At 38.8% G+C, this 20624-nt stretch overlaps 5 protein-coding genes across 5 annotated transcripts; 1 reads left to right on the plus strand and 4 right to left on the minus strand.

Moving 5' to 3' along the window:
- Positions 1-8251: 8251 nt before the first annotated feature.
- Positions 8252-8986, plus strand: LOC115789520 (heat shock protein 30-like). The gene has a single exon (XM_030742968.1). The coding sequence runs from the start codon at positions 8327-8329 to the stop codon at positions 8945-8947; it is 621 nt and encodes a 206-aa protein (XP_030598828.1). The 5' UTR covers positions 8252-8326; the 3' UTR covers positions 8948-8986.
- A 1467-nt stretch (positions 8987-10453) lies between these two features.
- Positions 10454-11174, minus strand: LOC115789544 (heat shock protein 30-like). The gene has a single exon (XM_030743003.1). It carries the CDS (start codon positions 11095-11097, stop codon positions 10477-10479), a length of 621 nt encoding a protein of 206 aa, XP_030598863.1. The 5' UTR covers positions 11098-11174; the 3' UTR covers positions 10454-10476.
- A 1698-nt stretch (positions 11175-12872) lies between these two features.
- LOC115789526 (heat shock protein 30-like) lies at positions 12873-13580 on the minus strand. The gene has a single exon (XM_030742975.1). The coding sequence runs from the start codon at positions 13505-13507 to the stop codon at positions 12887-12889; it is 621 nt and encodes a 206-aa protein (XP_030598835.1). The 5' UTR covers positions 13508-13580; the 3' UTR covers positions 12873-12886.
- A 2134-nt stretch (positions 13581-15714) lies between these two features.
- Positions 15715-16439, minus strand: LOC115789543 (heat shock protein 30-like). Its single transcript, XM_030743002.1, has one exon. The coding sequence runs from the start codon at positions 16362-16364 to the stop codon at positions 15744-15746; it is 621 nt and encodes a 206-aa protein (XP_030598862.1). The 5' UTR covers positions 16365-16439; the 3' UTR covers positions 15715-15743.
- Positions 16440-18595: 2156 nt separating this feature from the next.
- On the minus strand, positions 18596-19302 carry LOC115789531 (heat shock protein 30-like). Its single transcript, XM_030742983.1, has one exon. It carries the CDS (start codon positions 19223-19225, stop codon positions 18605-18607), a length of 621 nt encoding a protein of 206 aa, XP_030598843.1. The 5' UTR covers positions 19226-19302; the 3' UTR covers positions 18596-18604.
- Between the last annotated feature and the right edge of the window lie 1322 nt (positions 19303-20624).

Here is a 20624-nt window from a genome sequence, read left to right on the forward strand (position 1 = left end):
AACAGAATCCGAAAGAGGATAGACACTCATGCATGCATGCACACGCCCATGCACGCACACACGCAGAGCGCTGGATGTCTCTGATAGCTTCTATTATCTAGGTCTCCCTCCTGGCTGCACATCAAACATGGATGAGCTCCAACCATAAAAGGCTCCATTTTCCTTTGATTTATACAAGGAATAAAAATCGGAAAGGTGAAAAGTCCAAACTATGCATATTTTATCAGCTCACTGACACCAAAGGCAAGATGGACCAAAATTTTGCATATAGCAAACCCCAAAATAGACCATGATAGGACCAAAGAATGGAACTGGAATACTGAACCCCATGACCTCACTGACCAAACCTCACTGACTTCTAACCCGATCCTATACAGGCAAAACTGGTCTACAAATGCAAGTTTATAAATTGTATAAACAAAATTGACCAATATGGATAAGATGAAATGATGTTTTATATTTGCTCCAAGTTTTGATGGCAGTGGAGTGAACAGATACTGTGTTAGGATCAATAAAACAGCCCTCTGGGTCCTGTTTGTCTTATTTCTTGTTAGAAGACCGCATTGATAACATCAGTATTGTGGCAAAGAAAGGCTTTATCTAGGTGTCCCTATAGTGTTAGATTTATGGGAGAGACAGTGAGGAGTTGTGAAGAATAACTGTGTGTGTGAGTGGGGGTGGGGGTGGGGGGTTATTCTTATTTAAGTACATTAAAGCCAAATATGATTGCTATTGTACTTCAAGACTGACTTTTTTTTTAGGAGTCTGGCTTTTGGTGTACTAGTATAGTTTTGGTCACAATGCACATTACTATTATCATTTTTTCATTATTAGTTATAGTGGCAGTAGTATCTAGTATTTAAGATAGATGGTGAAGTGGTTATCATTGTTGCCTTACAGTCCAGTGACTTTGAGACAATAATCATCATTTGGACATTGGCCTTTGTGATTGTGACATTGAATGGTTGGCTGTTTCTCAGTGATGGACTGTTGATTGGCTGGGATAAGCTCCAGCTCCATTGTGACCTTGGTTAGGCAGTCAAAAAAAATGGATGTGTGTTGAATAACCTTCTACATATGACTTTGGGCATTTCTGCTTAGACTGCTGCCCCTTGTGGATGGATGGATGGATGGATGGATGGATGGATGGATATAACAGCCTTCAGAGACAAATTCATCTCCTTTCTTTGTGTTGGTTCATCCCTGGTCTTAAATGTCTGTTACCTCCATTACAAGCACCTCTCTGTACTATACATATATCTGTGCTCCCTGCTTTCACCAGTCTATTTCCATATATAAATTGCTCCATACCTAGCCCCACTCCCTCTTTCCCCTTCTTCCCCCATCCTTCCTTCCTGACTCCTCTTATTCCCACTTCCCATTTTCTCCCCTTCCCCTTCTGTCTCTGTTAGCCATCCTGTCTGAATAATGCAGTGGCCACACAGCTGCACTACCATTGTCCCTGCTTCAATGTTAATGTTGTGTCCTTGTCACAATTATTAGGTCACTATCATCCATCAACGCTAATCATTGTCATACAGATACGGACAAACAAAACACATTACAGAGAACAAAGGCACACACATGTAGAGAACAAAGGCTTGCATGGAGCAAAGAACCATGTTGTGGTTTACGACACTCGTGTTAAATTGAATGATACACTTTGAAAAAGCAAACACAACAGGCACTTTATCATCAGAGAGAAATGAAAAAGTAAATTAATTTTTTTCCTTTTTAGTGTTTTTTTTTTGTGTTTTATGACTTCATATAAGTTATAATACATTTACGGTTATTTAGGAGGAAAAGGATCATTCAGATTGCTGTGCCTCGTCATTTCCATGCAGACAGTTTGGTTTTATCTACACCCCTAATTCCCAAAAAGTTCGGACATTGTATAAGATGTAGTTAAAAAAAACGAATGCAATGATTTGCATAAACCCATATTTTATTCACAACAGAACATATCAATAAAACATATCAAATTTTTAGTCTCAGCCATTTTACTATTTCATGAAAAATATTAGCTCATGTTGAATTTGATGGCAATATCATGTCTTAAAAACATTGGGGTAACAAAAGGCTGGAAAGTAAGTGGAACTAAAAAGAAACAGCTAGAACACTTTCTGCAACTAATTAGGTTAACTGGCAATGGATCAGTAACTTGATTGGATATAAAAAGCATATCTTAGAGGTGGAGAGTTTCTCAGAAGTAAAGATGGGCAGAGGTTCACTGATCTGCAAAAAAAGTATGTCTACAAATTTTGAAACATTTTCAGAATAATCTTCCTCAATGTCAAATTGCAAAGACAGAATATCTCATCATCCACAGTACACAATATCACCAAAAATTCAGAGAATCTGGAGAAATCTGTGTGTCCTAGGGACAAGGCTAAAAATCAATACTGGATGCCAATAATCTTCAGGCCCTCGAGCAGCGCTGTATTAAAAACTGGCATGAGTTCAGGAATACTTTGAGAAATCATTGCCTGTGAACACAGTTAACCCTGTCATCCACGAATGCAGGTTAAAGTTCTATCATGCAAAAAAGAAGTGTGAACGTGGGACAAAGACCATTTAAAATGAACTGAGGCAAAGTGGAAAATTGTTCAGTGGTCAGACTAATCGAAGAGAGGGACCATCCAGCTTATCGGTGCTCAGTTCAAAAGCCTGCATCTCTGGAATCACCTATAGAATTGGCAGCTTGCACATCGGAAAAGGCACCATCAATACTGAAAAGTACATACAGATTGCACAGCAGCATACTGTATGGTTGCATACAATTGGCGTCTTTTTCAAGGAAGGCCTTGCATATTTCAGCAAGACAATGCTAAGCTGCATACTGCATCTATTATAACAGCATGGCTTATTGGTAGAAGAGTCCGGCGCGATGACCTGGCCTGCCTGCAGTACAGACCTTTCACCAACTGAAAACATGTGGCGCAGCATGAAACGAAAAATATGACAAAGAAGACCCAGCACTGTCGAGCTGCTACAATCCTATATCACACAAGAACAGGACAACATTCCTCTCCCAAAAGGCCAGCAACTGGTTTCCTCAGTTCCCAGATGTTCACAGACTGTTGTTAAAAGAAGTGGGGATGCTACATAGTGGTAAACCTTTTTGAGACATTCTGTACTGTGTTTTTATTTACATAATACACAGCAGCCCAGCTTCTTTGGAATTGAGATTAAAAGTTTTAACGAATTTGAAAGCTGTTTCTTAATACATAAATAAAACTTTCTCACCTTCAGTGTTGGGCACTTCTTTGTGGTTTAGTGTTGCTTCAGATTTCTGGATTTCAAGAATGGATAATGCTTATGAGTAAGGGTGGGTCTTTTGCAATGTTATTTGTTCATCAGACAAATCCTTTTCCTTAAAGAGCTATGTATAGATTTGGCCCACTACAGGGACTGAGGGGCTAATATGGATTAGATTAAATAAGCCCAGTGAAACATGAAAGGTTGCTGATAGCTGATGTGGGAGTAGCAGACATCTCCTTGTAGAGACCTGAGGCATTGGGGTATTGGCCGGGTGTGTGTGTGTGTGTGTGTGTGTGTGTTTGAGTGCTGCAAATGAATCGATAGCGATGAGAGCAGGCTTGGTTCTATTACCTATTTAATTATCCTCCATCAAACAAACATGATAGCACCTTAAGATCACTTAGGCTTAGTCCTTCACATACACACACTCTTGCAGAGAGGGGGCAGTAGTGAGAAAAGTCTTATTTTTAAAATAGGAAAATATAGAGGATCAAGGTCACCAAAGCAGAAAAGAACAACAATAAAAAGGCATTCACAGAAGAGCATAGTAAATCTTACAAGCTTGTGCAATTGACCTTATGCACTTTTTGTCAGTTCAATCTTCATGATACGCAAAGCTTTGTCTGTCATGAAGCGTCTGAGCAGTTGTGGTCTATTGCCACCATCTGACTGCATAAATAATAAAGAATGGCAACGTGTCAACATAAAAGCAAAACAAGCCATTTGGATGCCACAGCTTGGAAAGAGCAACATGGCCGCTGTCAGTGTCTGACAGACGGCTGTGAGCAGTGTCTGATTATTGCCTCTTCCTGTCTCTGTCTCTCTCTCTCTCTCTCTGGCATGATTACATAACAGGGGATGTCTAGTAAATCTTGTGGTGTCTATGTGCTGCTACAGTATATGCATGCATTTGAGAGTCTGACTCAGTATATATACATGTGACCTAGATACATCCAACAGTCTCTGCAGGCTTTATTAGAGCATCAGGAAAAGGTTTATAATCTCTAACCTGCAGATTATCAGCCTGCTCTCTCTTTGCAACTGCAAGTGTCTTTTCTGTGCTGTTTCCCCACTTTTTTCTCCCTTTTAGTATTCTCAGGCTTCTTGTATTTTTGTTTAGCTCTTATTTCACTTTTCACCTAATCTTCTCTCTCTCTGTCACTCACTTGGCTCTGAAAGTATTTTTCCACACTCTGAATTCCAAATTTTCTTTCAGATTTTGTTTTTCTGTCTGGTCCTCAATGCATAAGTCCATGATTCTTCTGGAAAACTTTGGGATTTTCTAGATTTATGTTATGGCCATTAGTTATTCAGGCAGTCATGTGTTTCCATCCCTTTATTACTGCAGAATGCAATGTATACTAAGATACACATATGCCTAAAATTTGACAGCATTTGGATGTGCTGTATTTTGTCGTTGTGCACTTTGGCTGAGCTATACAGAATTAATCAAGCATTTAGTATCCAGAATGCACTGATTAGGGGATTGGAAGCAATATGTTGGTTGCTTTACTTAGTTGATGAGTATCAGTGCTAAAAAAAAAAAAAAAAAACTGTGACCTATCCTGACATCATGATTAAGACCCCACTGTTGTACTAATCTTCATAAAGATATATCTGCACATGAGTATGTATATTCACTAGGCAAGGATACCGGCTATTGACCATTGACATTTGAGTTTCGGCACTCAGCAATGACCTTCAGGCAGAACTGTAAGGCTTGCCCTGGACATCTGCTGGCTAGACTGGACCACCCCCAAAACTGGCTGTTGCTCCCCTCCCCACATGCTAAGACACCAGACTAGCTGCTAGGTTCCAAGATTGCTACTTTGTTATTACTAAGAAGAAAACATTTCACCACACTATAGTTTTATATAAAAACAGAGAAGGGGATATCTGGCATTACTTCTCCTGCTCCCATGGTACATGGAGAGGGGAAAAGGGGTCAGGAGTTAATACTAAACCTACTGAGTTTCATTTTGTAATAGAGTCATCATCATCCAGAAGTCTCTGAAAGTCAGCTAATTTAAACTACTAAATGTTTTATCAGACATCTGTAGCTTCCACCGAGTGCAGTGCACTTAACACAACTCCATCTCCATTCATCAGAGACTGAATAAATGTCCATCCATCCATCCATCCATCCATCCATCCATCCATCCATCCATCTATCCATCCATTTTCTTCCACTTTTCTAATTCAAGGTTGCAGGGGTGTTGAGCCTATCGCAGCTGCCATAGGGCAAGAGGGGGTACACCCTGGACAGGTTGTCAGTCTGTTTCTGACTGAAATAAACTTTTCAGACTGGGTTGGCTTATTTCCTTGTGACTTTGGCTTTTTAATCATAGAAACACATTTTCCCCCCTTTTTGAGCACAGTTGCTCTTCTGTTTAAGCCAGGATAATATAAATCCTATCTGAGCTTTCGAAGTGCATCAAGGCCAGTCACCTAACAACGTCTCTGCAGAAAATGAACAGGACTTCCACTACTGGAACTCTACAGCAGATACCTAAAATACCTCCTTCTACTTTGCAACTCTCTCATAGTGATAAGAAAGGCAGTAGAGAGTATGTTATCTGTTCTAGGTCTCACACACAGGACCACTGCAGCATTTCACTTCTCTCTCACTCTTACTTCTTTCTCTCTCCCTTTTTTTTTTTTTTTTTTAGTTCTTTGCTGAGTCCCGCCTCATCACCTCTCTTTCTCTCTTCCCACTCCTCTGGAGTTCTCTCATCTTTCTCCCCCCTGCTGCATCTTCTTCCCCCTCTCTACCTCTTTCCCCTCCTCCCCACATGTCTGTCTGTTCGAAAACTGGAGCAACGTCTTAATCGAGGCTCCGGGACGTGACGGGAATTTCTAAGCAACCCCAGCTCTGCAGTACAGACACAAACACTCACACTCACGCACACGCACACACACACATACATACGCAGAGAAACGCACACATTCTGCTTGGCAGCCAATTAACAACCTGCGATCCAGCGCCAAAGGAATGACTGCATGTTGATGAGCTGGCGGCTGTGTGCGCCTATGTGTGCATGTGTGTTTGTGATGAGCTGGTGGCCGTCAAAGCCACTTACACAGATAGAAGGATATGTCTTTTATGTGTTCAAGGGAAAGAGGGGGATTATGGTGCATTAAAAACCATCTCCGTGAGGGACAAACTAAGACAGTAACAAGGTAGTGTGTGAATCTGTGCCTATGATTTTCTTTGTGTGTACGGCACTGTCCCGGCACTTTCAGGATATGTGGGTGTCAGTGCATATAAGAGGCATTAGGAGAACAATGCAGATGATTTACTTGGAGCAGAGCCTTGCTTTCTCCTCCTCTTCCTCCTCCTTATCCTTCCTCTATTTTTGTTACTTTTCATTCTTCTCCACCTCCTCCTCACTTCTATCCTGCCTCCACTTTTGAGAGTTCATCCAAAGGTGAATGCCTGACAAAAAAAAAAAAGTATCTCCCCCACTCCAAAAACTCATATATTCTCTTTATCTGTCAAAAATATTGACACCAACCATGACACAATATCCCCGAGCAGCAAAACGCTGTATTTGCCAGTCGAGGTTTCATCATCCGTCTTGCTTTCTTGAGAGACGTAGTAGATGTTGAAAAGACTGTGGGTTTAAAACCTGGCTCCTTGCTGTTTCTGCCCTACTTCTCTGAATCATCATATCAGTCTTTGCTCTGTGCTATCAGGATAGATGAAAAAGTAAGGGTAGATGAGAGGTATAGACTGCTCTTAAGAAGTGAAGAAAATAACATTCAGTGCAGTACAGTATCAATGAAACATACTACAATGCCTGTAAAAAATTAACTGATTAAAAAAAAAGTCTGTATAGTCCGTGTTTTTTTGTGGTTGCTTATTTTCACATGTAAACAGTTACTCACTTATTTCTATGTACAGAACTATACATCCAGATTAGGTCTCTTTTAAGGGAAAACAAGGAAATGTTGGATGGCATACTTAGTCAATATATTGCAATCAGATGTGCATCATTACATCAGATGGTTGTGGGTTTTTTGTTTTTTTTTTAATATAAAAATGTGAAACCGGTATGATAATATTATTTTTTTAAAAATGAAAGAAAAAAAAAAGAGAAAAGGAAAGGGCAAATTAAAAGACAGCAAATACATAAGAAGGTGTACAACACCTAAAGTAAAAATGAACAAGAATATTTATTTGTTTTTAGTATTTAAAATGGTCACTAGCTGAAATGTGGTATAATAGACGGATTTCAGAGACGGGGTATAGTGTTACTGGAAAATGGTTAAAGAAGGAAATGCTGCCATCTAGTGGATAAATGATCAAATTACTGTGAGGCGGTTAAAAAAAGCGCCCTGTAGAAAACAAGTACGCAGAAACCTTAGTTTTTCATCTAAAATCGAAAAAGACTTGTACAAAGCTTTAACTTCTGCATAAAAGATTGGTCACTGTTTCATTTAACGAAAGTGTTCTGGTAACAAATAAGGTTACACTTTCACATTATGCATGGAAATTGTTTGCCTCAAATATGAGCGTAACGCCTGTGCTTTGAAACTGTTTACTGGGCATCTTAAGCAATGACTACATAGAAACCTAAAGCAGTGTAACGCAGGAGACGTAGAAAATTTAAAATATTCTGAAAATCATTGTTTTTTTTAATTTTTCTATGAAGTACAGAATATTAATTTGACTGTCTGTCTTTTCAGTGTAAACTCTGTTGTACATGCACCCACTAAGAAGCGTACATTTAGCACTGCAAAACCTTAGCTCACCTACGAACTGAAGTCGAAATTTATTACAATTTTATGTATTCATTAAAATTTGTAAAGAAAAAATAATATGGACAGAAGTGTCGATTCGTGAGTGACGTCATGAGTCCTGTGAAACAGCTCCACCCAATGGAGACCTGTGGCAAAGACCAGAAAGTTCCTGAAGACTCTGGACCTTCTCCAGTTAGTGTATATAAACTGGGACAGTCTCACTGCTGAGACAGAAAGCAAGACAAGCAACAAGAGAAGAAAACAGACACCTGAACCGTGTTCCATCTCACAAGAAGAGGCCTCAACATTCAATACGCTGAAGATGCTGTGCTCTCATGGATTCCAGTCTGCACTCAGTCCATTCGTGGACTTCTACTGGCCTGTACGCAGTCTGTGGCCAGAGGTCAGACCTCTGTTCTACCAGCAGGATCTCCTGCAGAGAAACCTGCACGAGCTGCGCAGCAGTCTGGAGCTGATGGATAAACTTCAACACAAGATCCTGGAGGAGACAGAGCCTTTCCAAAACAGCATGACTGTGCAGCCAGTCTCCTTCCAGCTGGAGAAAGAGAGAGAGAACTTTGGTCTGACGCTGGACACTCGAGGCTTCTCCCCAGAGGAGCTGTGTGTGAGGCAGGTGGGCAGGAAGCTGAGAGTCAGTGGGAAGACAGAGAAGAAGCAGGAGGACGGGAAAGGCTCCTACTCTTACAGACTGCAGGAGTTCAGACAGGAGTTTGATCTGCCTGAAGGGCTGAACCCTGAAGCCGTCACCTGCCACCTGTCTCCAGACGGGAAGCTCCACATCCAGGCAGCCAAAGCTCCATGTGCTGAAGAGGCAGAGAGAGAGCTGACTATCAAGAGGAGCTCAGAGGATGAAACACAGCAGAGTGTGTGTTCACAGGCAGGAGAGAGCAGGACAGAGACACACAACAGCACACAGGACTAACCTGAGAACATGGACTGAGATATATGTTGACGCCAGTGTAAACTGTTTTCATGCCAATATACATTTTTTTTTTCTACATGTTATTGTATTTTGACTTTCATTTTTGATTGGAATAAACAGAATTAACTGTAAAATATTCTTCTGTCTTTCTTAATTCCTTTTTCATGCATTTTCTTTCTATTGGTAGTGATTATGTGATTCTTATCTCACTTATTACAATATCATTTATTCATAAGTATCCATTTGCACCTGGTTTAAAAAATGTCACTTCAGGTTTTTGTGCATGGCTCCACCACCATTTTAGGCCATGTAAAGCTTGATAGAGTCGCTGATGGGATATTGTTTTGGATGCTCGATAAATCAAACACCTCTTCCTGTCAACAGATCAAAGTATGAAACCATTTGAAGTTGTCTGTCATTACTCATGTAGTCTTTAGACTTTTTGGGTAGTGATAGTAATGCCACACTGAAGCTTTGATATGTACTTTGAACCCTGAGGTTACAATTCCATAGAACCAGTGCTTCGAAGCTTGGGCCAAAAAAACAATCACGTGACATATGACATCCAAAACAGCAACTGCTTCATTCCCGGAATGAATCACCTGACTGGTTCACGGTCCAGTAAGGCGATTCAGTGACACCGCCACATCTCGCTCCAAGCATACAACGAAACCGGATCAATCCAAAAACTAATTTACCTCAGTAAAAATCTTTGAGTGTTCCCCATCCCACAAAATCACCCCCTGCCATAGTTACACACGCACACCCAATTATTCCATGTTTTTCCAGCACTCTCTCCTCAATAACACAACACAGACATTCATCAGTCTTTATTTGTAAATAGAACATGATATCATGATAATGTGTGTGCCTCAAAGAATGCAAAGATTCAGAACAAAAGGTACTTTCTACAAAAGCAAGGTAGCTCATTGAGGCGTGGGCACGCATACACGCATGCGTGTGTGCAGTTAAAAACCTTGCACTTCTGCAGGAAAATGACACACAAGAGAACAAAAAAACATAGAATTAAAAACAAAAACTTTATCTGGACAGTGTTAAAAGAAATAATGTCACCAGTGCACTCAAAGAATCCATCAGGTGTTGACAGAAACTTTGTGTTTTTCCTCTGCATGATCAAATTCCACTTCTGATGGAAATTATTCAATTATGGAAATATTTATTCTGCTTTGACTCAGAAGAGAAAATAATACTAAAATAGGAATATCAGTGTATGATCCATTTATGTGAAAGACCTGCATGAAAGAGAAACCAAGAAAAAAATTGTATCATTTGAGGATCATTAATAATTCTGTTCTTACTGGAATATCCATTCTATCCATTCACGCAGGTCATTTTTCACATGTGACTTCAATAAAATACAGACAAAACATAGTTTAGCTCTGAAAATATTTATTCTTCATCAGATGTAATAAATAAAAAAGCACTTAATAACATAAATTTTCATTTGAATAAACAAAACAATCTATTTTACATTGGCATCAACATATGTCTCAGTCCATGTTTTCAGGTTAGTCCTGTGTGCTGTTGTGTGTCTCTGTCCTGCTCTCTCCTGCCTGTGAACACACACTCTGCTGTGTTTCATCCTCTGAGCTCCTCTTGATAGTCAGCTCTCTCTCTGCCTCTTCAGCACATGGAGCTTTGGCTGCCTGGATGCGGAGCTTCCCGTCTGGAGACAGATGGCAGGTGACGGCTTCAGGGTTCAGCCCTTCAGGCAGATCAAACTCCTGTCTGAACTCCTGCAGTCTGTAAGAGTAGGAGCCTTTCCCGTCCTCCTGCTTCTTCTCTGTCTTCCCACTGACTCTCAGCTTCCTGCCCACCTGCCTCACACACAGCTCCTCTGGGGAGAAGCCTCGAGTGTCCAGCGTCAGACCAAAGTTCTCTCTCTCTTTCTCCAGCTGGAAGGAGACTGGCTGCACAGTCATGCTGGGTTGGAAAGGCTCTGTCTCCTCCAGGATCTTGTGTTGAAGTTTATCCATCAGCTCCAGACTGCTGCGCAGCTCGTGCAGGTTTCTCTGCAGGAGATCCTGCTGGTAGAACAGAGGTCTGACCTCTGGCCACAGACTGCGTACAGGCCAGTAGAAGTCCACGAATGGACTGAGTGCAGACTGGAATCCATGAGAGCACAGCATCTTCAGCGTATTGAATGGTGAGGCCTCTTCTTGGGAGATGGAACACGGTTCAGGTGTCTGTTTTCTTCTCTTGTTGCTTGTCTTGCTTTCTGTCTCAGCAGTGAGACTGTCCCAGTTTATATACAGTAACTGGAGAAGGTCCAGAGTCTTCAGGAACTTTCTGGTCTTTGCCACAGATCTCCACTGGGTGGAGCTGTTTCACAGAACTCATGACGTCACGCGAATTGTGAATACTGCATGCCTGACTTTCTTCTCTTAAAATATTTCAAGACCTCTTCACAGGTTGTTACAATGTTATATGTAGGCTGTGTTGTTAAAAAAACTGTAATAAGCTTCGACTTCAGATCATAGGTGAGCGTTTCTATTTTAATGCAATACTCACATGTGGATATCTTTGGGTATTGCAGCAAAACAGAGTGATGACTTCACTGAATTATTCCTGTTGGATCTGAAGACTATATTGTTTATAGTTGTTACATTTAATCTATACAGGTAATTATAAGATATACAATATATCACATCCTTAAATTCTAAAAGTCAAATCATCTGGCATCAAAAATGATATTTTCTCTCCCACCGATGGGTGGAGGGAGGTGATGTTTTCACCCCTGTTTGTTTGTTTCTCTGTGTGACTGTTAGCGATGTAACTCAAAATGGTTTTAAACCAAAACTGATGAAACTTTGTGGAAATATTCCCTCAAGGCCCAAGATCTTATGATTTCAGTACAAGGTCAAAGGTCAATGTTACCAAAACTTTTAAGCAGTTAAAAAAAATCACATCTCGGTGAATTTTTCATTTATCATGATGAAATTTGGTACTCAGGTATAAGCAATTACTGTTCAGTATTCATTGTCTTTTCCTATTTTAAACTTAAATACTTACAGTAATGCAAACTAAACTACAAACCCTACAAAAATATCACATATACAATTCATATCTCAGCAAATGTTTTTCCTTTTTTTTTCATTTGTTTTTTCAGAGTATGTTATTATTTTACATAAACTGACTAAGATATATCCAGAATATATATGCCATTACCTCTTCATGTGGAACTAAGTTTTTAAATTAAAAACAAAATTATATTGTACAGTTTTTAAAATAAAATAAAATCAATTACGAGTCTTTGTTATTTAGTATTTTATGATGGAGTTTGACAGCATTGGCTGGTATCTATCACAGTATACTATCAGGACATAGAAAATTTGAAATGGGGGAGGGATGCACTCGACTGAGTTCCCTTCTAGAATCAGCATTTATGACACACAAGAGAACAAAAAACATAGAATTAAAAACAAAAACTTTATCTGGACAGTGTTAAAAGAAATAATGTCACCAGTGCACTCAAAGAATCCATCAGGTGTTGACAGAAACTTTGTGTTTTTCCTCTGCATGATCAAATTCCACTTCTGATGGAAATTATTCAATTATGGAAATATTTATTCTGCTTTGACTCAGAAGAGAAAATAATACTAAAATAGGAATATCAGTGTATGATCCATTTATGTGAAAGACCTGCATGAAAGAGAAACCAAGAAAAAAATTGTATCATTTGAGGATCATTAATAATTCTGTTCTTACTGGAATATCCATTCTATCCATTCACGCAGGTCATTTTTCACATGTGACTTCAATAAAATACAGACAAAACATAGTTTAGCTCTGAAAATATTTATTCTTCATCAGATGTAATAAATAAAAAAGCACTTAATAACATAAATTTTCATTTGAATAAACAAAACAATCTATTTTACATTGGCATCAACATATGTCTCAGTCCATGTTTTCAGGTTAGTCCTGTGTGCTGTTGTGTGTCTCTGTCCTGCTCTCTCCTGCCTGTGAACACACACTCTGCTGTGTTTCATCCTCTGAGCTCCTCTTGATAGTCAGCTCTCTCTCTGCCTCTTCAGCACATGGAGCTTTGGCTGCCTGGATGTGGAGCTTCCCGTCTGGAGACAGGTGGCAGGTGACGGCTTCAGGGTTCAGCCCTTCAGGCAGATCAAACTCCTGTCTGAACTCCTGCAGTCTGTAAGAGTAGGAGCCTTTCCCGTCCTCCTGCTTCTTCTCTGTCTTCCCACTGACTCTCAGCTTCCTGCCCACCTGCCTCACACACAGCTCCTCTGGGGAGAAGCCTCGAGTGTCCAGCGTCAGACCAAAGTTCTCTCTCTCTTTCTCCAGCTGGTAAGAGACTGGCTGCACAGTCATGCTGGTTTGGAAAGGCTCTGTCTCCTCCAGGATCTTGTGTTGAAGTTTATCCATCAGCTCCAGACTGCTGCGCAGCTCGTGCAGGTTTCTCTGCAGGAGATCCTGCTGGTAGAACAGAGGTCTGACCTCTGGCCACAGACTGCGTACAGGCCAGTAGAAGTCCACGAATGGACTGAGTGCAGACTGGAATCCATGAGAGCACAGCATCTTCAGCGTATTGAATGGTGAGGCCTCTTCTTGTGAGATGGAACACGGTTCAGGTGTCTGTTTTCTTCTCTTGTTGCTTGTCTTGCTTTCTGTCTCAGCAGTGAGACTGTCCCAGTTTATATACACTAACTGGAGAAGGTCCAGAGTCTTCAGGAACTTTCTGGTCTTTGCCACAGATCTCCACTGGGTGGAGCTGTTTCACAGAACTCATGACGTCACGCGAATTGTGAATACTGCATGCCTGACTTTCTTCTCTTAAAATATTTCAAGACCTCTTCACAGGTTGTTACAATGTTATATGTAGGCTGTGTTGTTAAAAAAACTGTAATAAGCTTTGACTTCAGATCATAGGTGAGCGTTTCTATTTTAATGCAATACTCACAGATGTGGATATCTGTGGGTATTGCAGCAAAACAGAGTGATGACTTCACTGAATTATTCCTGTTGGATCTGAAGACTATATTGTTTATAGTTGTTACATTTAATCTATACAGGTAATTATAAGATATACAATATATCACATCCTTAAATTCTAAAAGTCAAATCATCTGGCATCAAAAATGATATTTTCTCTCCCACCGATGGGTGGAGGGAGGTGATGTTTTCACCCCTGTTTGTTTGTTTCTCTGTGTGACTGTTAGCAATGTAACTCAAAATGGTTTTAAACCAAAACTGATGAAACTTTGTGGAAATATTCCCTCGAGGCCCAAGATCTTATGATTTCAGTACAAGGTCAAAGGTCAATGTTACCAAAACTTATAAGCAGTTAAAAAAAATCACATCTCGGTGAATTTTTCATTTATCATGATGAAATTTGGTACTCAGGTATAAGCAATTACTGTTCAGTATTCATTGTCTTTTCCTATTTTAAACTTAAATACTTACAGTAATGCAAACTAAACTACAAACCCTACAAAAATATCACATATACAATTCATATCTCAGCAAATGTTTTTCCTTTTTTTTTCATTTGTTTTTTCAGAGTATGTTATTATTTTACATAAACTGACTAAGATATATCCAGAATATATATGCCATTACCTCTTCATGTGGAACTAAGTTTTTAAATTAAAAACAAAATTATATTGTACAGTTTTTAAAATAAAATAAAATAAATTACGAGTCTTTGTTATTTAGTATTTTATGATGGAGTTTGACAGCATTGGCTGGTATCTATCACAGTATACTATCAGGACATAGAAAATTTGAAATGGGGGAGGGATGCACTCGACTGAGTTCCCTTCTAGAATCAGCATTTATGACACACAAGATAACAAAAAAACATAAAATTAAAAACAAAAACTTTATCTGGACAGTCTTCAACTGTGAGCAGTTCTTGTCTGACTTTTTTTGTTTTCTGGTAAATATTTGATGACATCTTTACAAATTTTTACATTGATCTGTTTAGGCCACGTCACTAACAGCTTTGACTTTAGTTTGAAATTTTTAAAGTTATATAATTTGGCATAAAAAAGTAAACGTATGTCAGTATTTTTTTTATTGTTGTTTAAATGCTGCAGTAATTAAATTCTCTAACCAACACCTGTAGATTTAAAAGAAAGACTGATGTTGACTGCCTATAAACTAATCACTTTGTTTTTTAATCACTTTGATATCTTTTAACTGAACTAAGGAGGTTTCTTTTCTACACTCTGAAGTGTGTAGTTACCTTTGATGACACATAACATGAAGATTTTTTTTTTCCTACTTGATCAGAGTTAAATGAAATACTGTCACCAGTGCACTCAAGTAACCCATCAGGTATTGAGAACAAGTTTGTTTTTTCCTCTGCATGATCAAATTCTACTTCTTGCCATTTCTGCAAATGATATGATGGAACAAATGAATTATTTAAATATTTATTCTGCTTTGACTAAGAAGAGAAAACAGCACTGCTATATTAATATCAAAGTGTGATCCATTTGGGTGATAAAATGGCAAGATTAATAAAAAAAAAGAAAAGAAAAACTGTCATTTGTTAATTGTATTAACAATCCTATACTTACTGGAATATCAATCCTATCCATTCAGGCCAGCAATTTTTCATATATGACTTCAATAAAACACACAGAAATATAGTTTGGGTTTGAAAATATTTATTCATCATCAGATGTAAACAAACAAACAAACAAACAAACAAAAAAAGCACATAGGATCGTACATTTTCAATTGTATTAAAACAAAACATTGATTTTACATTGGCATCAACATATATATATTAGTCCATGTTTTCAGGTTAGTCCTGTGTGCTGTTGTGTGTCTCTGTCCTGCTCTCTCCTGCCTGTGAACACACACTCTGCTGTGTTTCATCCTCTGAGCTCCTCTTGATAGTCAGCTCTCTCTCTGCCTCTTCAGCACATGGAGCTTTGGCTGCCTGGATGCGGAGCTTCCCGTCTGGAGACAGATGGCAGGTGACGGCTTCAGGGTTCAGCCCTTCAGGCAGATCAAACTCCTGTCTGAACTCCTGCAGTCTGTAAGAGTAGGAGCCTTTCCCGTCCTCCTGCTTCTTCTCTGTCTTCCCACTGACTCTCAGCTTCCTGCCCACCTGCCTCACACACAGCTCCTCTGGGGAGAAGCCTCGAGTGTCCAGCGTCAGACCAAAGTTCTCTCCCTCTTTCTCCAGCTGGTAGGAGACTGGCTGCACAGTCATGCTGTTTTGGAAAGGCTCTGTCTCCTCCAGGATCTTGTGTTGAAGTTTATCCATCAGCTCCAGACTGCTGCGCAGCTCGTGCAGGTTTCTCTGCAGGAGATCCTGCTGGTAGAACAGAGGTCTGACCTCTGGCCACAGACTGCGTACAGGCCAGTAGAAGTCCACGAATGGACTGAGTGCAGACTGGAATCCATGAGAGCACAGCATCTTCAGCGTATTGAATGTTGAGGCCTCTTCTTGTGAGATGGAACACGGTTCAGGTGTCTGTTTTCTTCTCTTGTTGCTTGTCTTGCTTTCTGTCTCAGCAGTGAGACTGTCCCAGTTTATATACACTAACTGGAGAAGGTCCAGAGTCTTCAGGAACTTTCTGGTCTTTGCCACAGATCTCCACTGGGTGGAGCTGTTTCACAGGACTCATGACGTCACGCGAATTGTGAATACTGCATGCCTGACTTTCTTCTCTTAAAATATTTCAAGACCTCTTCACAGGTTGTTACAATGTTATATGTAGGCTGTGTTGTTAAAAAAACTGTAATAAGCTTTGACTTCAGATCATAGGTGAGCGTTTCTATTTTAATGCAATACTCACAGATGTGGATATCTGTGGGTATTGCAGCAAAACAGAGTGATGACTTCACTGAATTATTCCTGTTGGATCTGAAGACTATATTGTTTATAGTTGTTACATTTAATCTATACAGGTAATTATAAGATATACAATATATCACATCCTTAAATTCTAAAAGTCAAATCATCTGGCATCAAAAATGATATTTTCTCTCCCACCGATGGGTGGAGGGAGGTGATGTTTTCACCCCTGTTTGTTTGTTTCTCTGTGTGACTGTTAGCGATGTAACTCAAAATGGTTTTAAACCAAAACTGATGAAACTTTGTGGAAATATTCCCTCGAGGCCCAAGATCTTATGATTTCAGTACAAGGTCAAAGGTCAATGTTACCAAAACTTATAAGCAGTTAAAAAAAATCACATCTCGGTGAATTTTTCATTTATCATGATGAAATTTGGTACTCAGGTATAAGCAATTACTGTTCAGTATTCATTGTCTTTTCCTATTTTAAACTTAAATACTTACAGTAATGCAAACTAAACTACAAACCCTACAAAAATATCACATATACAATTCATATCTCAGCAAATGTTTTTCCTTTTTTTTTCATTTGTTTTTTCAGAGTATGTTATTATTTTACATAAACTGACTAAGATATATCCAGAATATATATGCCATTACCTCTTCATGTGGAACTAAGTTTTTTAAATTAAAAACAAAATTATATTGTACAGTTTTTAAAATAAAATAAAATAAATTACGAGTCTTTGTTATTTAGTATTTTATGATGGAGTTTGACAGCATTGGCTGGTATCTATCACAGTATACTATCAGGACATAGAAAATTTGAAATGGGGGAGGGATGCACTCGACTGAGTTCCCTTCTAGAATCAGCATTTATGACACACAAGAGAACAAAAAAACATAGAATTAAAAACAAAAACTTTATCTGGACAGTCTTCAACTGTGAGCAGTTCTTGTCTGACTTTTTTTGTTTTCTGATAAAATATTTGATGACGTCTTTACAAATTTTTACATTGATCTGTTTAGGCCATGTCACTAACAGCTTTGACTTTAGTTTGAAATTTTTAAAGTTATATAATTTGGCATAAAAAAGTAAACGTATGTCAGTATTTTTTTTATTGTTGTTTAAATGCTGCAGTAATTAAATTCTCTAACCAACACCTGTAGATTTAAAAGAAAGACTGATGTTGACTGCCTATAAACTAATCACTTTGTTTTTTTAATCACTTTGATATCTTTTAACTGAACTAAGGAGGTTTCTTTTCTACACTCTGAAGTGTGTAGTTACCTTTCATGACACATAACATGAAGATTTTTTTTTCCTACTTGATCAGAGTTAAATGAAATACTGTCACCAGTGCACTCAAGTAACCTATCAGGTATTGAGAACAAGTTTGTTTTTTCCTCTGCATGATCAAATTCTACTTCTTGCCATTTCTGCAAATGATATGATGGAACAAATGAATTATTTAAATATTTATTCTGCTTTGACTAAGAAGAGAAAACAGCACTGCTATATTAATATCAAAGTGTGATCCATTTGGGTGATAAAATGGCAAGAATAATAAAAAAAAAAGAAAAGAAAAACTGTCATTTGTTAATTGTATTAACAATCCTATACTTACTGGAATATCAATCCTATCCATTCAGGCCAGCAATTTTTCATATATGACTTCAATAAAACACACAGAAATATAGTTTGGGTTTGAAAATATTTATTCATTATCAGATGTAAACAAACAAACAAACAAACAAACAAAAAAAAGCACATAGGATCATACATTTTCAATTGTATTAAAACAAAACATTGATTTTACATTGGCATCAACATATATATATTAGTCCATGTTTTCAGGTTAGTCCTGTGTGCTGTTGTGTGTCTCTGTCCTGCTCTCTCCTGCCTGTGAACACACACTCTGCTGTGTTTCGTCCTCTGAGCTCCTCTTGATAGTCAGCTCTCTCTCTGCCTCTTCAGCACATGGAGCTTTGGCTGCCTGGATGTGGAGCTTCCCGTCTGGAGACAGGTGGCAGGTGACGGCTTCAGGGTTCAGCCCTTCAGGCAGATCAAACTCCTGTCTGAACTCCTGCAGTCTGTAAGAGTAGGAGCCTTTCCCGTCCTCCTGCTTCTTCTCTGTCTTCCCACTGACTCTCAGCTTCCTGCCCACCTGCCTCACACACAGCTCCTCTGGGGAGAAGCCTCGAGTGTCCAGCATCAGACCAAAGTTCTCTCCCTCTTTCTCCAGCTGGAAGGAGACTGGCTGCACAGTCATGCTGGTTTGGAAAGGCTCTGTCTCCTCCAGGATCTTGTGTTGAAGTTTATCCATCAGCTCCAGACTGCTGCGCAGCTCGTGCAGGTTTCTCTGCAGGAGATCCTGCTGGTAGAACAGAGGTCTGACCTCTGGCCACAGACTGCGTACAGGCCAGTAGAAGTCCACGAATGGACTGAGTGCAGACTGGAATCCATGAGAGCACAGCATCTTCAGCGTATTGAATGGTGAGTCCTCTTCTTGTGAGATGAAACAGTGTTCAGGTGTCTGTTTTCTTCTCTTGTTGCTTGTCTTGCTTTCTGTCTCAGCAGTGAGACTGTCCCAGTTTATATACACTAACTGGAGAAGGTCCAGAGTCTTCAGGAACTTCTGGTCTTTGCCACAGATCTCCACTGGGTGGAGCTGTTTCACAGAACTCATGACGTCACGTGAATTGTGAATACTGCATGCCTGACTTTCTTCTCTTAAAATATTTCAAGACCTCTTCACAGGTTGTTACAATGTTATATGTAGGCTGTGTTATTAAAAAAAACTGTAATAAGCTTTGACTTCAGATCATAGGTGAGCGTTTCTATTTTAATGCAATACTCACAGATGTGGATATCTGTGGGTATTGCAGCAAAACAGAGTGATGACTTCACTGAATTATTCCTGTTGGATCTGAAGACTATATTGTTTATAGTTGTTACATTTAATCTATACAGGTAATTATAAGATATACAATATATCACATCCTTAAATTCTAAAAGTCAAATCATCTGGCATCAAAATGATATTTTCTCTCCCACCAATTGGTGGAGGGAGGTGATGTTTTCACCCCTGTTTGTTTGTTTCTCTGTGTGACTGTTAGCGATGTAACTCAAAATGGTTTTAAACCAAAACTGATGAAACTTTGTGGAAATATTCCCTCGAGGCCCAAGATCTTATGATTTCAGTACAAGGTCAAAGGTCAATGTTACCAAAACTTTTAAGCAGTTAAAAAAAATCACATCTCGGTGAATTTTTCATTTATCATGATGAAATTTGGTACTCAGGTATAAGCAATTACTGTTCAGTATTCATTGTCTTTTCCTATTTTAAACTTAAATACTTACAGTAATGCAAACTAAACTACAAACCCTACAAAAATATCACATATACAATTCATATCTCAGCAAATGTTTTTCCTTTTTTTTTCATTTGTTTTTTCAGAGTATGTTATTATTTTACATAAACTGACTAAGATATATCCAGAATATATATGCCATTACCTCTTCATGTGGAACTAAGTTTTTAAATTAAAAACAAAATTATATTGTACAGTTTTTAAAATAAAATAAAATAAATTACGAGTCTTTGTTATTTAGTATTTTATGATGGAGTTTGACAGCATTGGCTGGTATCTATCACAGTATACTATCAGGACATAGAAAATTTGAAATGGGGGAGGGATGCACTCGACTGAGTTCCCTTCTAGAATCAGCATTTATGACACACAAGAGAACAAAAAAACATAGAATTAAAAACAAAAACTTTATCTGGACAGTCTTCAACTGTGAGCAGTTCTTGTCTGACTTTTTTTGTTTTCTGATAAAATATTTGATGACGTCTTTACAAATTTTTACATTGA

This window comes from Archocentrus centrarchus, chromosome 12, assembly GCF_007364275.1.
Source record: "Archocentrus centrarchus isolate MPI-CPG fArcCen1 chromosome 12, fArcCen1, whole genome shotgun sequence".
Classification (NCBI taxonomy): domain Eukaryota; kingdom Metazoa; phylum Chordata; class Actinopteri; order Cichliformes; family Cichlidae; genus Archocentrus; species Archocentrus centrarchus.